We start from the raw sequence: 13,001 nt of genomic DNA, 5'->3' as shown, positions 1-13,001 counted from the left end.
ATGAGGCTGCATGACAGCACCTTTAAACCTTCCCTATGGCACACTAGTTGGGACGCGGGTGGCACTGTGGTCTAAACCACAGAGCCTAGGGCTTGCCGATCAGAAGGTCGGCGGTTCAAATCCCTACGTCGGGGTGAGCTCCCATTGCTTGGTCTCTGCTCCTGCCCACCTAGTAGTTTGAAAGCACGTCAAGTGCAAGTAGATAAATAGGTACCACGCCGGCGGGAATGTTAACCACGTTATTTCTTTCTGGACGGGAGCTCCTGTGCAGCAACACGACAAAAGGAAGTAAAAAAACAAACCCACTAATAGGGCATTGGTGGTATGTAAAGCTACAGGATTTCGGCAGGACGTTACAGGGCATGCGCTGGTTGGAAGCGAGGCAGGGCATCAACCCAAAATATTTGCAGGTGCACACAGTATTGAAATAACAAACGCCCAATAAAAAGAACATCTGTAAGGGGCTCTATCATTCCCAAGCGTTAAAACTTGGCCTATTGCAGCCTTTCCCTACCCTGCACCCTCCAAATATGGAGGGCATGGTTGTGCAGTTCAAAACAACTGGAGGATGCCCAGTTGAGAAAGGGTGGCCTATTAATAACCAGTTGTTCCGAAATGCAAGGAAGGGAGTGTCGCACTCCCTGCTGAAGAAGCTTTCTCCATTATCAGCTTTGATGACCATCTCTGTGATTCCAAGCCAATCTGCCATTCCACGGCAAATCACAAATCCGCCCACTTGCCCCAGTCCCCAAGAGCGCACAACAATGGCCTCTTGCCGCATTCTTCCCTTCGCAATTGGGCGACACTGGCACCATCGCCCTCCCACCCCCAAACCTGCCCCCCTCCTCCCCGTTGTGTACCCGTCTGGGGGTCGACGGAGAAGAATGGCAACCCCTCGAGTACCGTATAGACCAGCCTGGCACTGTTCCCGTAGGCAGGGTCGTCCGCATCGTGGGCCGTCACCTGAATCACGGACGTACCTGGAGAAACGGGGCAGATTAACAGAAAAAAGAAAAACCGAACACACACAGGTTATTGAGGATGCTGGTTGCGAGAGTCGGCAGGTCAGAGTTCAAGAAGGGTCTTGTTGGCACAGAGACGTAGTTTCCGTCTTGGCCATAGTGCTGCTATTTTGTTGGAGGCCCGTCAAAAAGAGCAAAGTCGTAAGGCGTTTGAAAAGCAGGATCCCGGCACAGCTGAGAATTCACCAAAAAAACACTGAAAGCCATCTTAGGCACCATAAATAAGTTTTTTTAAAATATAAAAATAAGGAAGACCACCTGCACTACCTGCCAGGCTTACGTTTTAAAAATTGCTCACAAGAGCCCCCCAGGGAGGCAAACAGCATCTTAAAACAGCCATAAAAATCCAACATGTATTCTCCATTAAGAGCAACCTGTAAAATGCCAAAATAACAATATAAAAGAGCAGCATCTCCAAACGGAATGCTAGATGAGAACTCCTCCAAGCTTCTTCACAAGAGTCCTGCTTGCAGACGCAAGGCTCTGGCAGGCTGCAGCGTGGCTGCTGTCGTTCCAAATCCCACAACCCTGAAAAGTTACTATTAAATCATCAGAAGTACCTGTCTCCACCCTCCTCCCAAAGTACTCACCCCATAAAGGGAGGCTCCCTGCTGTGTCTCTGTATGATTCACCACCCTGGCCGTGTCTCATTCTACTCAGCCTCCGCAGGGGAATAGGTAATTTCGGCTGTGAGCCAGCATGGGGCGTGACTCGAGCGTTCAATCAGGCCCAATAAAGAGGCACAGGCTGTGCACACACTTTGCCTTCAAAGCCCATTCTTTCCCCTCAAAGAATTCTGGGAGCCGCAGCTCACCCCTCATTGAACTACAGTTCCCAGCAACCCTTAAGAAACTACAGTGCCCATAATTCTTTGGGGAAAAGAATGTCCTTCAGATGTGCTTTAAAGGAACAGCGTGTACGCAGCCATAGTGGATTTGCCTGTCCTGAGAAGAGGCTACACCAGGCTTCCTCAAACGTGGCCCTCCAGATGTTTTTGGCCTACAACTCCCATGATCCCTAGCTAGCAGAACCAGTGGTCAGGGATGATGGGAATTGTAGTCTCAAAAATATCTGGAGTGCCAAGTTTGATGAAGCCTGGGCTACATGTTACCTCCCTTTGTGAGTTGCAGGCCTCGTCTGCTTCCAGTTAGGAGGCACGCCGAGATCAACAACTCCTGCAGAAACACAGAGGGGGTAGATTTATCTGAGGCTGGGCAGTTCGTCCACTTAGCATACGAAAAGTCAACATGCGCTTCTGACTTTTGATTTGGAAGAGAAGTGGAACATGGGAACTCATGGACCTCCAAGGATGCTGAATGATGGAAGATTCAGGATATACAGTGGTACCTCGGGTTACAGATGCTTCAGGTTACAGACGCCGCTAACCCAGAAATAGTACCTTGGGTTAAGAACTTAGCTTCAGGATGAGAACAGAAATTGTGCTCCAGCGGCACGGCGGCAGCAGGAGGCCCCATAAGTTAAAGTGGTGCTTCAGGTTAAGAACAGTTTCAGGTTAAGAACGGACCTCCGGAACGAATTAAGTTCTTAACCCGAGGTACCATTCCAGAGCCCTGTACGCATCCTGAGCAGAACGAAACCCGCATCTGCGCATGTCGTGATTCGCCGCTTCTGCGCATGCGTGTGATGTCATTTTGAGCGTCTGCGCATGTGTGAGTGGTGAAACCCGGAAGTAACCCATTCCGTTACTTCTGGGTCGCCGCAGAATGCAACCTGAAAACGCTCAACCTGAAGCATATTTAACCCGACGTATGACTGTATAAAAGAAAGGACTTCTTCGTGCAGCGTTGAACTATGGAACTCTCTCCCACAGGAAGCAATGATGGCCACCAACTCAGACGGCTTTAAAAGAGGATTGGACAATTCCTGGAGGAGAGGGCTATCAATGGCTACCAGCCTCAGGGAGGGTCGGGCCCTGCAGGACTTTGGTGGGCATGGTGTGCAACAGGAAATCTAGCATATCAGTGGTAGGATAATGTCATGTGAGGAGTGCAACCCGGCTTCAAGCTTGGTTCTGATTTGAATCATCATCTGGGGGTGCCATTCACACACTTAAAAGCACATGGGGCCAACCCAAGATATTTGGGTGGCTCAGGAGGCCATCTAAAATAGCTCCCACAATTTCACCTCAAACTCTTCACCTGTATGCTCTGGGGCAGGAGGAATTGGAGCACCCAGCAAAATGGGCAATCTCCCCCCATAATGTCCCCCCCAGGAAGAAACAGGAAGGGGAGGAACTTGTATTTCTGAGACTCTGCAGGCTCCTCTTCCCTCCTCCAGTTTCCTTCATATGGACATAAGAACTACTTTGCTGGACTAGGCCCACATCCTGTTCTAACAGTGGCCAACCTGATGTCTGTGGGAAACATGCAAGCAAGATTCGGGTGCAACAGCCTTCTCCCGTCCCATGGCTCCTCTCTTGTGTGGGGAAGCAAGAAGACATTAAAAGGAAGGGTGCGCTGGTCCCTGGTCCAGACACGGACATGTTCCAGATGCAGGAGGCAACAGCGCATGGCCTGCCATATTTACACAAGGCTAACCCCATACCTGTGGGAAGCTCGCCACGCAGTGGCGTTGAGCTGTTCATGTTCTTACATCCAGCCCAGAGGGTGACCCCACCTGTGAGCTTCCTCTGCCTCCTTATTCTCTGTGTTGCCCCTTGTAGGACTCAGGAAGGATTCATGTAGGTAGGACTCATGCTCTGCGTTATGATACCAGTCATGGCTTCTCCCAAGGAATTCTGGGAACTTTGGTTTGCTAAGAGTCAGGAGTGTGGTTAGAAGACTCTCTCCCCAATAAGCAACACTTCCCTGAGTGGTTTACCGATCTCAAGGCCTCTTCCAGGGAACTCTGGGAATTGTAGCTCCGTGAGGGGAATAAGCGCCTCCTAACAGCTCTCGGCATTCTTAACAAACTACAGCTCCCAGAATTCTCTGGGGGAAGCCACAACTGCTTAAAGCAGCATCGCAGCACTTTAGGGCGTGGAGGGGGCCTTAAGATTGGCTCTGCCTCCTGACGTTTTCCAGCCCAAAGAGCTCCAGCTGCAGCAGGGAAGGGAAGAAGACCTCCCAGGGTGGGAGACAGGGAGAAGAAAGGAAAGGTCCCAGCTGAAAGCTGGGAGGGTCCACCTCTTCCTGTGTGAGACAAGGGTTAAGATCCACCTGTGAGAGAGGACGTTGCATTCGCCTTCCTCTTTTTTCCATTTCTGTTTCTGTTTAAATTTGGCGGGTTGTTGTTTTTTTTATTATTGCATTAGGAAAAGGCTCAATAAATTCTTATCAAAAAGGGTACTCTGCATAGGGTCAGCTAAGGGCGGTTACTCCACCAGCCAGGCCACTGAACTCACCCACGTTGCTCATTTCGGGCACAGTAGCGTGGTAAGGGCCATGGAGGAAGACCGGCGGGTTGTCGTTGATGTCTTGGACTTTGATGATGAACTCAGACGGCGGCTCCAAAGGCCGGTTAGAGGCCCGATCCACAGCCTGGGCCAGCAACGTATACTGGGATTTCTCCTCCCGGTCCAAGGTTTTGGTGACGTGGATGTTGCCCGTTTTCTCGTCGATCACGAAGACCGTGCCGGCCCCCTCTCCGGTCAAGACGTACTTGATGCGGCCCTCGCCCCGGTCCACATCGGTGTGAAGCTGTCAGAGGAAAAAGAGAGCAGAGATATGGAACTCTGTAAAAAAAATAAATTAAAATCTATAATCCTAACACAGCCTTTGCCAACCATGAGTTTTGGAGCGCAGCAGCCGAACACAGCTGAGGCTAATGGGAGCCGAAGTAATCACAGAACTGTAGCGCTGGAAGGGACTCGGAGGGTCATCTAGCCTAACCCCCTGCAACGGGGGAATCTCAACTAGATCTCAACATACACAACAGGTGGGCTGCTGGGAGTTGTAGTCCAAAACCTCCCAAGGGCACCAGGGCGGTGAACGCTGTCCTAATGTAAGGGATTGGGTGGTGGTGGTGGGAGCAGCGGCAATGAAACCGCTGGCGGTGATTGGCTGAACTGCCCTAATGCCAAGCATTCCCTGGCTACCATTGGTTGACTTGCTCCAATCAAAGTGATGGGCTGGGCAGGTGGCCAAGGTTACCAAAGCTACTTTCACACCTTATGTTAAAAGTGCTATAATAAAACTTTATACCGGCCGTGGCTTTCCCCAAAGAATCCTGTGTGCTGAGAGTTGTTCGGAAGACCTCTTATTCCTCTCCCGAGGCTACATTTCCCAGAGTGGCGTAACCACCAATCTCTCTTCCCAGGAACTCTGGGAATTGTAGCACCTGTAACTGCCTACAATTCCCATAATTCCTTGGGGGAAGCCACGCCTGTTTAAAATGGTATCATAACACTTTGGGGCGGAGGTGGCTTAACAAGCAAGACTGCTTTTTCATGTACAATAATCCAGTGTTCAAGGAACAATATATCTTGTGTGCCCACATCTTCAGGTGCGAGAATCTTGCCTTGCGCCAGCTCCCATCCCCTCCGCTGACCAACTTGCTCATTTATTACCGTACTGCGCTTTGAGGCTGATAAATGCAGCGTGTCTAAATTAGTTCACAGCTCAGGTGCCATTCGAGCCAGGGACTTCTTGACTGAAAGCCAGTCAGAAATGAATATTATATTGTTTCTGCATCCTGTGTGCAATAAATGGCTTTCAGTCTGGTTGTCTGGGGAAAATTTTTGTGTGTGTTTTTTTTTGTTTTTTTTAGACATCATTTTCCCTGAGTCCGTTCCAGAAAGCTATTGTGCAGATGAGAATTCTGGAAAAAAAGGCCTGAGCGCTTGCTTCCAAGCGCAAAACTCCGCAATATTGGGGTGGGCTGTTAGGGCGTAGGGAAGGAGGGTCCAGGAATGAGGGAGAGAGGAGAAGGGCTGAGGCAGGAGCCTGAAAGGAGGAATAATAATAATAATAATAATAATAATAATAATAATAATAATAATAATTTATTTATATCCCGCTCTCCCCAGCCGAAGCCGGGCTCAGAGCGGCTAACAACAGTAAAAGTAACACAGTTTACATAAAATCATGATCAATTAATTGAAATACATTCTAAAATCAATTCATTCTAAAATCACTTCAGAATAAAACCTCAAGGGGTTTAGGCAGGAGGAGTGGGGGACGTGTGGCCCTCCAAAGGTTGCCTGCGACTCCAGATCCCATCATCCCTGACCATTGGGCATGCTGCCTGGGGCTGACGGGATCTGGGTCCTAGCAAAATCTGCAGGGCCGCAGATTCCTCATTCGTGGCCACAAGTCTCTGTCAGAAGTTCAAAGCACTGCCGGAAATAGCGCTGCGGGAAATCTTATTGCATTCCCACCTTTTCTCCAAAGACCTCAAGGTAGCACCCATACGTCTCCCCCTCTCCATCCCCCCCCTCACAATAACCCTGTGGGATGGATTAGGCAGAGAGATAGCGACTGGCCCAAAGTGGACTTCATGGCTGAACAGGAATTTGAACCCAGGTCCAGCGCTCTAATCACTACTCCACACTGTCTCCCTCGCCCGGCACTTTGAAAGCGGCATTGCAGGCACTTCCAGTCCGCTGATCCGCTGTGGCCAGGAAACATCCTTTGGGCTGAGTCTCACTCTTCCCTGCCCCACACATAAATGATGTAGGGCAGATAGCCTGGCTGAACCGGCCTTGCAAACCATGCCGCAAGGTCTGGTGGGCCCAACAAATGGGATCCATCCCTTTGCAAAAGGTAGGGTTGCGCCCCATAGGTCCAGGCTGCCCCTCGTTGCCTCCTCAGCCCCCCACGCCGGCCAGTGTGGGGCCCAGCCGTCCTGCAGCTCACCCTCCCAATGAGGACGGGCTCCGGTCCGGCGTACTCCTCAATGACGAAGAACTGGTTCCAGACCCAGCTGCGACGGGACCTCATCAGCGGGCGCTCCCAGCGCTGAGACATGTTCCCCCGCAGGGACCCGGCTCTGGCACCCTGGCTGGGCGGCATGAGGCGGCCTGCACAGCCGCAGCCTCCCAACCAGGCCAGCAGGAGCTGGAGGAAACTGGCCATCGCTCAGCCCCGCAGTTCAGTCCTCCTGCAGCGGGGGGCGCTGCTCATCTGCGTTGCCCATAAGGAACAGCTACCCCATCTGGGTGGATCTGGGTGCATGGGGGGCAAGATGGGGGGAGAGAGAAGGGGAGAGAGAGAGAGGGAGAGAAAGACTAGGTATCATTGCCAGTCAGATGCATCCTTCCAATCACGTACATCGCCATCCACTCCTGTCCAGAATAAATGGCTGATTCATGCAGATAATCCATAAAGAACACCGGTCCTCTTCCTTTCTCCGATTCCCGTCCGATTGTGCCAGAGTTATTTATTTATTATGGCATTTGCAACCACCTTCCCTTCCAAGGATCCCACTTCTGTCTTGAGTGGGGGTCAGCCTAAGGCAGTTTCCCTCAACCACAGCCCTTCAGATGTTTTTTTGGTCTACAACTCCCATGATCCCTAGCTAGCAGGACCAGTGGTCAGGGATGATGGGAATTGTAGTCTCAAAACATCTGGAGGGCCGAGGTTGAGGAAGCCTGGCCTAAGGGGTGGCAACCAGCTCAAGGTCACCCCACAAGGTCAGATCCCCAGGTCTACCAACTGCAGCCTATGGGTCAGAGATATCCGAAATCCTTCCCGGCCTTCCAAAGAGAACCAGACACCAGATCTACAAATGATAACTGATAACAGGTAGACCAGGAGACACATCCACACTTGGCCAAACACTGTCCCCAAATGGACTATAGGTCTCCCCATTGCTACCCATGAGCAAGACCTAGTCCAAATCCCTCCTAGCCTCCCGGATCCCTTCCCAAGGCAAGCCAGCCAACGTTGCCCACAGTCCTACAAGACATCTGCAGAGAACTGGCCTCCTGCTGGATCTAACCCATGGGCTCCAAATTGGACTTATGGGGGGAACCATCTGCCAGGGATTCAAACCCTGGTCTCCCAACACTGTAAGCCCTACACCACACTGGCTCTCTTCAGGGAAGGGTGAAGCCAAGGCAAGGGAGCCGCCTGGGCCACACTCTGCACGTCTTCGGGTGCACACTGCACTGGCACCGCCCGACGCAGCAAACGATCGAGTCGAGAGGCAATCTTTGGGCTGGCACTCCACTGCGGATGTTGCTCGGCTGGCGTGTGAGCTGAGAACCTCATCCCAGCATCCTCTGTTCTTATTGATTTGCAATATTTGCGGACCACCTCCTAGCTAGGATTCTGTGGGCGGTTTAAAACAGGACCGGGGAAACCTGTGGCCCTCTAGATTTTGTGGCTAGTATGGCTCACCATCAGGGAACGATGGGAACCGGAGTGCCACAACATTTGGAAGGCCGTGGGTTCCCCACCTCTCGGTTCACAGTAAACATTAAAATTATATGAAGGCAGAAATGGGAAAGCTAAGAACAAAACCAGTATCACAGGTGCTTGCGGGTTCTTCGGCTCAACCCTTGGTTTCCTAAACTACTCCACAGGTGAAACTCAGCTGCTTCTGGTGGCGGAGAAGAGGAAAAGGCTCATTTAATGGAGACAGATTTACCTATTATGGGTACCAGAAGGCCAGTTCAGCACTGGGTAAATCGGTCCCACTGGAGGTTATACTACTTATGCGTGACGACGGAGACGGGGTCGTGGCTCAGTGGCAGAGCATTTGCTCTGCATGCAGAAGGTTGCAGGTTCAATTCTAGCATCTCCAGGTAGGGAGAGGCTGAAACCCTAGAGAACGGCTGCCAGTCAGTGCAGGCAAGCCTGGCCTAGTTGCCCTGACTCAGCGTAAGGCAGCTTCCTAGGTACTACTCCTTCTGACCTAGGATCTCAAACTCTGGGTCTTTCTGTGCCTAGGGTGTCAGCCTGCCACAAATCATAGAATCGTACAGTTGGAAGAAAAGCCCACTGCCTTCTGAGCGAGCTGAACTGTCAAACAGCACTTATTCCTAACATTTAAGTCGCAACCTAGTCCTCCTAGCTTCAGGATCCCGGGTGACGTGCGCTGTACTCGTGAAAGTTACATCCACCGACAAAAGTGTCAGCCTAAACACAGTTCTGGGGTCTGACTCAGGAACGGGAAAGAATGAATGGGGAGGAAGAGGGCTGGCTCTATCATTGGGCGGAGAAAGGAGACCGCCTCAGGGGGCAGGTGCGGAGGGCCGCCACCTCTGCTTCCTAGAGCTTCCTTCTGAAGGCCCCCCTCCGTGTTGCTCTCTGTTGGAGGACCAAGCTGTGCAAGCGACATGGGCCAGCCCAGCGTCCCTAAAATAGTCTGCTGCCTTCGGGTTGTCAGGAGGATGCTATTTCCGTTGCTGGCACTGAAGTCAGCTCCGCTGGAGTGGGGAGGGGCGCCATCTTGTCCTTCGCCTCAGGCAGCAAAACGGCTTGGACCAGCCCTGAGGTCAACGAGGGCCCCTAGGTCACAAAGAAGAGGCCGCAGCTCAGCGGGAAAACATCTGCTTTGCAGGCAGGTGGTCCCAGGTTCAAGTCCCGGTGTCTCCAGGTACAGGTCCTGCCTGGAACCCTGAAGAACTGCTGCCCAGTTTGTTTTGGCAATAGAGCCATTTTGTTGCTCGGGTCTATGGGGTTCGCTCCTCTTCCCTGCCTAGGGAAGCCCCAGCCCCGAAGCATACAAAAAGCACTCCTTGGGTGCAGCCATCTTTCCAAAACCACAAAACCACTAGGGCCTCTTCGTGGAGTTCCTAGTTGCCAACCATCCAGAGTCTACCATCCACACATGTACCCCTGATGCGAAATGTTCTGACCATCCGCGCATCTCCAAGCTCATTTTTCCTCCATGCACCCACCCCTTTCCCCCTTCCTCCTCTCCCCACACGTCCCTCTTTAAACCACCCATCCATCTCCTGCAGCACCCACCCACTATTCATCCATCCGTCCACAGAGATCTTCAAATATGCCCATCGCTCCATCCACCTGCCCATCACCAACCTGTCCAAAGACAGCACTTAACTATTCATCTAAGCCATCTGCCCGTCCATCCATCCATCCGTGCAGATTATTTATCTATGCATCCGCCTGTGCCTCCCTCTCTCCTTCCTTCCCTGCATCTTCTCTCCCTCTTGTTCTCACTCCCTGCCCCCCCCCCACAACACACACACTCCTGGTGTCTCTGTTCTACATTCCCCTCAGGCCCTGCTCTCCAGCCTGCCCTGCAGACGAGAGAGGACAGATGATGGATGGAGCGAGAAATGGACAGACGGAAAGATAAACGCAGTTGCAAGGAAGGGCAGAACGAGACAGAGATACCGCCTCGTCCTGTTTTGTGTAGGGATATATATATGCGTACACTCTGGGGTTAATTCATTGTCGTCCCCCGACAACCTACCTAGTGGGATCTAGCAGTGGAAATGGGCGGGAGGAGCCGGGGGCCAGGAAAACTTGATGGCTCCTTGGCAAAATATTTCGGCCACGTTTGCCTCTGTGCTTAAAACCTCTGCCATCATTGACTTGGTCCACCGAGGAAGCCCTGAGGCCTTGCCCTCTTTCTTCTAGGACCCTTGGCCACGCTACGGGGATAATAGCAGGGCAGTTGAGGTACCCTCTTCACTTAACCCTCTGCAATATTTGGCCTGGCTACCTGCCTGCCTTCCCAGTCCTTGGTTTCGAGAGGGTGGGGGACAGATGCCAGGACCCAGAACTGGCTAGAAGGAGCATCCTCTGACCTGGACGCTCTCATCCTCAGCCCTCGACATGGGAAGACCCTCTGACCTCAGGAGCCTGCAGCAGTCGCTCGCTGCCAAAGGAAGCGGTGAGGAGGGCCACAGACTTGGACAGCTTTCAAAGAGGATGGGGCAAATCCGTGGGAGGATTCGGCCATCGACAGCTACGAGCCATAGCGGCTGTCTTCTGCAGCATGCTTCTGGGAATCGCAGGAGGTGGAGAGTGTCTTGGTGCTCAAATCCTGCCTCTGGGTTTCCCCCCGGGGCATCTGGTTGGCCACTGTGAGATCAGGATCCTAGACTAGACGGGCCACTGGCCTGATCCAGCAAGGCCTTCTTATGCTCTTAAGGGAGATGCATTCTGCATCTGCTCTGGGGAGCCCTGGTTTTGCTCTTGCTTCATAACCTCAAGGGGTAAGCTCTGCCATTGGCAACTAGTGCTAGGGCTGAGCTCCACCACAGACCCCTCCCTCCCTCCTTCCTTCCTTCCTTCCTTCCTTCCTTCCTTCCTTCCTTCCTTCCTCAGTTTTGTTGCTCCTTCTTCCACAACCTGGGAGCTTCCAGACTGTCACTGCTTTTGAGCTGGATTCAACCACATACCAGCAAATTTGGGCTGCATGGTTAAAGTTGACTTGGCCCTCTTGTACTCAAAACCCTGTATATACAGTATATATATATCCTACCGTGAGCTGCCCTAAGATCTTCGGATGAAGGGCAGAATACAAATTTAACCAAGAAAGAAATAAGAAACCCACTTTCCCCAAAAGATCCAACTTTTCACGACACGGGAAGTGCAGGGGTAACACTGGCTTTGGCGCAAAATCACCTAACCTCCCCGAAAACAAACTGGGGCGAACGCTCACTAAATGGCCAAGGTTGCCTCGCTTCCCCGTGAACAAATCAGGACGAAATGCGCAGTGCACAGGTCGTCCGGAAGCGCTCCGGGTCTCCCCACCTCTTTGTATTTCTATCGCTCAGCCAGCATCTGCATTCTCTGCCTTTCTCACAGTTTCTTTCCCCCTCCTCTCTCTCGCCTTCCTTGTTAGCGGTTTCCCTCTGAGGCCTTCGTTCAACCCAATTAACCTGTGGGGCAGTTGGGCCCAACTGCGGCCTGACCTGCTTTAACCTTTCGAGCGTGATCCAGAAATGCAGTTAATAAATTTCTTTCTTTCTTTTTTTTTAAAAAAACACCCCCGCCTTGCCCTCCAGTGGCGCCCTCTGTTGAAACTGGCACGAAGATCTGGTCCCCAGTTCCTCCTCCCTCCTCCTCGTCCTCCTCCTCCTCGCCATACCAGGGCCTAATCGCTGTAATTCATTCAGAGCGACAACTGATTCAGTCACTTGGCTTCTCCTTATTGATCGGAAATGAAGATAAACAGCGAGGAAATGAGCAAGGGGGGGGGAGGGGAATGGGAGGCTGGGAGCGCGTGTCCAGCAGGTGCTCCCTCAAGAAGCAGCCCGGCCCCGGATTTAATTTGAGATGGCGGCAGAGGGAGGGAAAAGGCTGGGCTCTACTCCTGCTCAGCAGGCACTCTCTCAGGCCTCGGCCCCCGTTTTCAGTAGCCAAATGCAGCCCTTGGGCAATACAGGCTGTGTGGCTCAGTGGCAGAGAATCAGCTTTGCACGCAGAAACTCCCAGGTTCAGTGGCGTAGCGTGGGTTGTCAGCACCCGGGGCAAGGCAAGTAATTTGCGCCCCCTAACCCGTGGATTTGCGCCCCCTAACCCTAACCCCCAGATGTTGCGCCCGGTGGGGCCGGGCCCCCCTGCACCCCCCACGCTACGCCACTGCCCAGGTTCGATCCCAACCTGGGGGTGTCTCCCTGCCTGACACCCTGGAGACCCTCTGCTGCCAGTCAGTGTAGGCAAAACTGCACTCGGTGGGCCGAGGGTCTGGCTCAACATAAGGCAGCTGGCCGTACTCCTGTAAGCAACTTGTTCGGTTCAGGCACGAACCCAACAGACGCTGCCTCTCTCAACCGCTTTTGGTAATGTAGATCAGGAGCCAGCCACCTTTTTCAGTCGTGGGCCGGTCCACCGTCCCTCAGACCTTGTGGTGGGCCGGACTATTTTTTTTTCCGGGGGGGGGGGACCTGAACGAATTCCTATGCCCCACAAATAACCCAGAGATACATTTAAATAAAAGGACACATTCTACTCATGCAAAAGCACGCTCATTCCCGGACCGTCCGCAGGCTGGATTGAGAAGGCGAATGGGCCGCATCCGGCCCCTGGGCCTTAGGTTGCCTACCCCAGTGTAGATTATAGAATCGCTGCCAGTCAGTGCAGGCAATACTAGATA

At 52.5% G+C, this 13,001-nt stretch overlaps 1 protein-coding gene across 5 annotated transcripts in view; it reads right to left on the bottom strand.

Moving 5' to 3' along the window:
- The window catches only part of CDH24 (cadherin 24), a 33,233-nt gene that overhangs the window by 13,884 nt on the left and 6,348 nt on the right, over positions 1-13,001 (bottom strand). For 2 of the 5 annotated variants that reach the window (XM_082195888.1, XM_082195890.1), the window contains exons 2-4: positions 6,839-7,146; positions 4,387-4,681; positions 861-980 (exon numbers count right to left, since the gene is read on the bottom strand). In XM_082195888.1, the coding sequence (XP_082052014.1) occupies positions 861-980; positions 4,387-4,681; positions 6,839-7,057 (634 nt within the window). In that variant the 5' untranslated portion in view covers positions 7,058-7,146. Of the gene's footprint in view, positions 1-860; positions 981-3,587; positions 3,890-4,386; positions 4,682-4,912; positions 5,084-6,838; positions 7,147-11,993; positions 12,339-13,001 lie in introns of those variants that run through there. The other 3 variants (XM_082195889.1, XM_082195891.1, XM_082195892.1) reach the window with 3 other exon arrangements.

Source organism: Podarcis vaucheri (genome assembly GCF_965113315.1).
Source record: "Podarcis vaucheri genome assembly, chromosome: 13".
NCBI classification, from domain to species: Eukaryota; Metazoa; Chordata; class Lepidosauria; order Squamata; family Lacertidae; genus Podarcis; species Podarcis vaucheri.
Note: the sequence above shows the minus strand (reverse complement) of the source record. Positions and strands in the feature narration are given on the sequence as shown.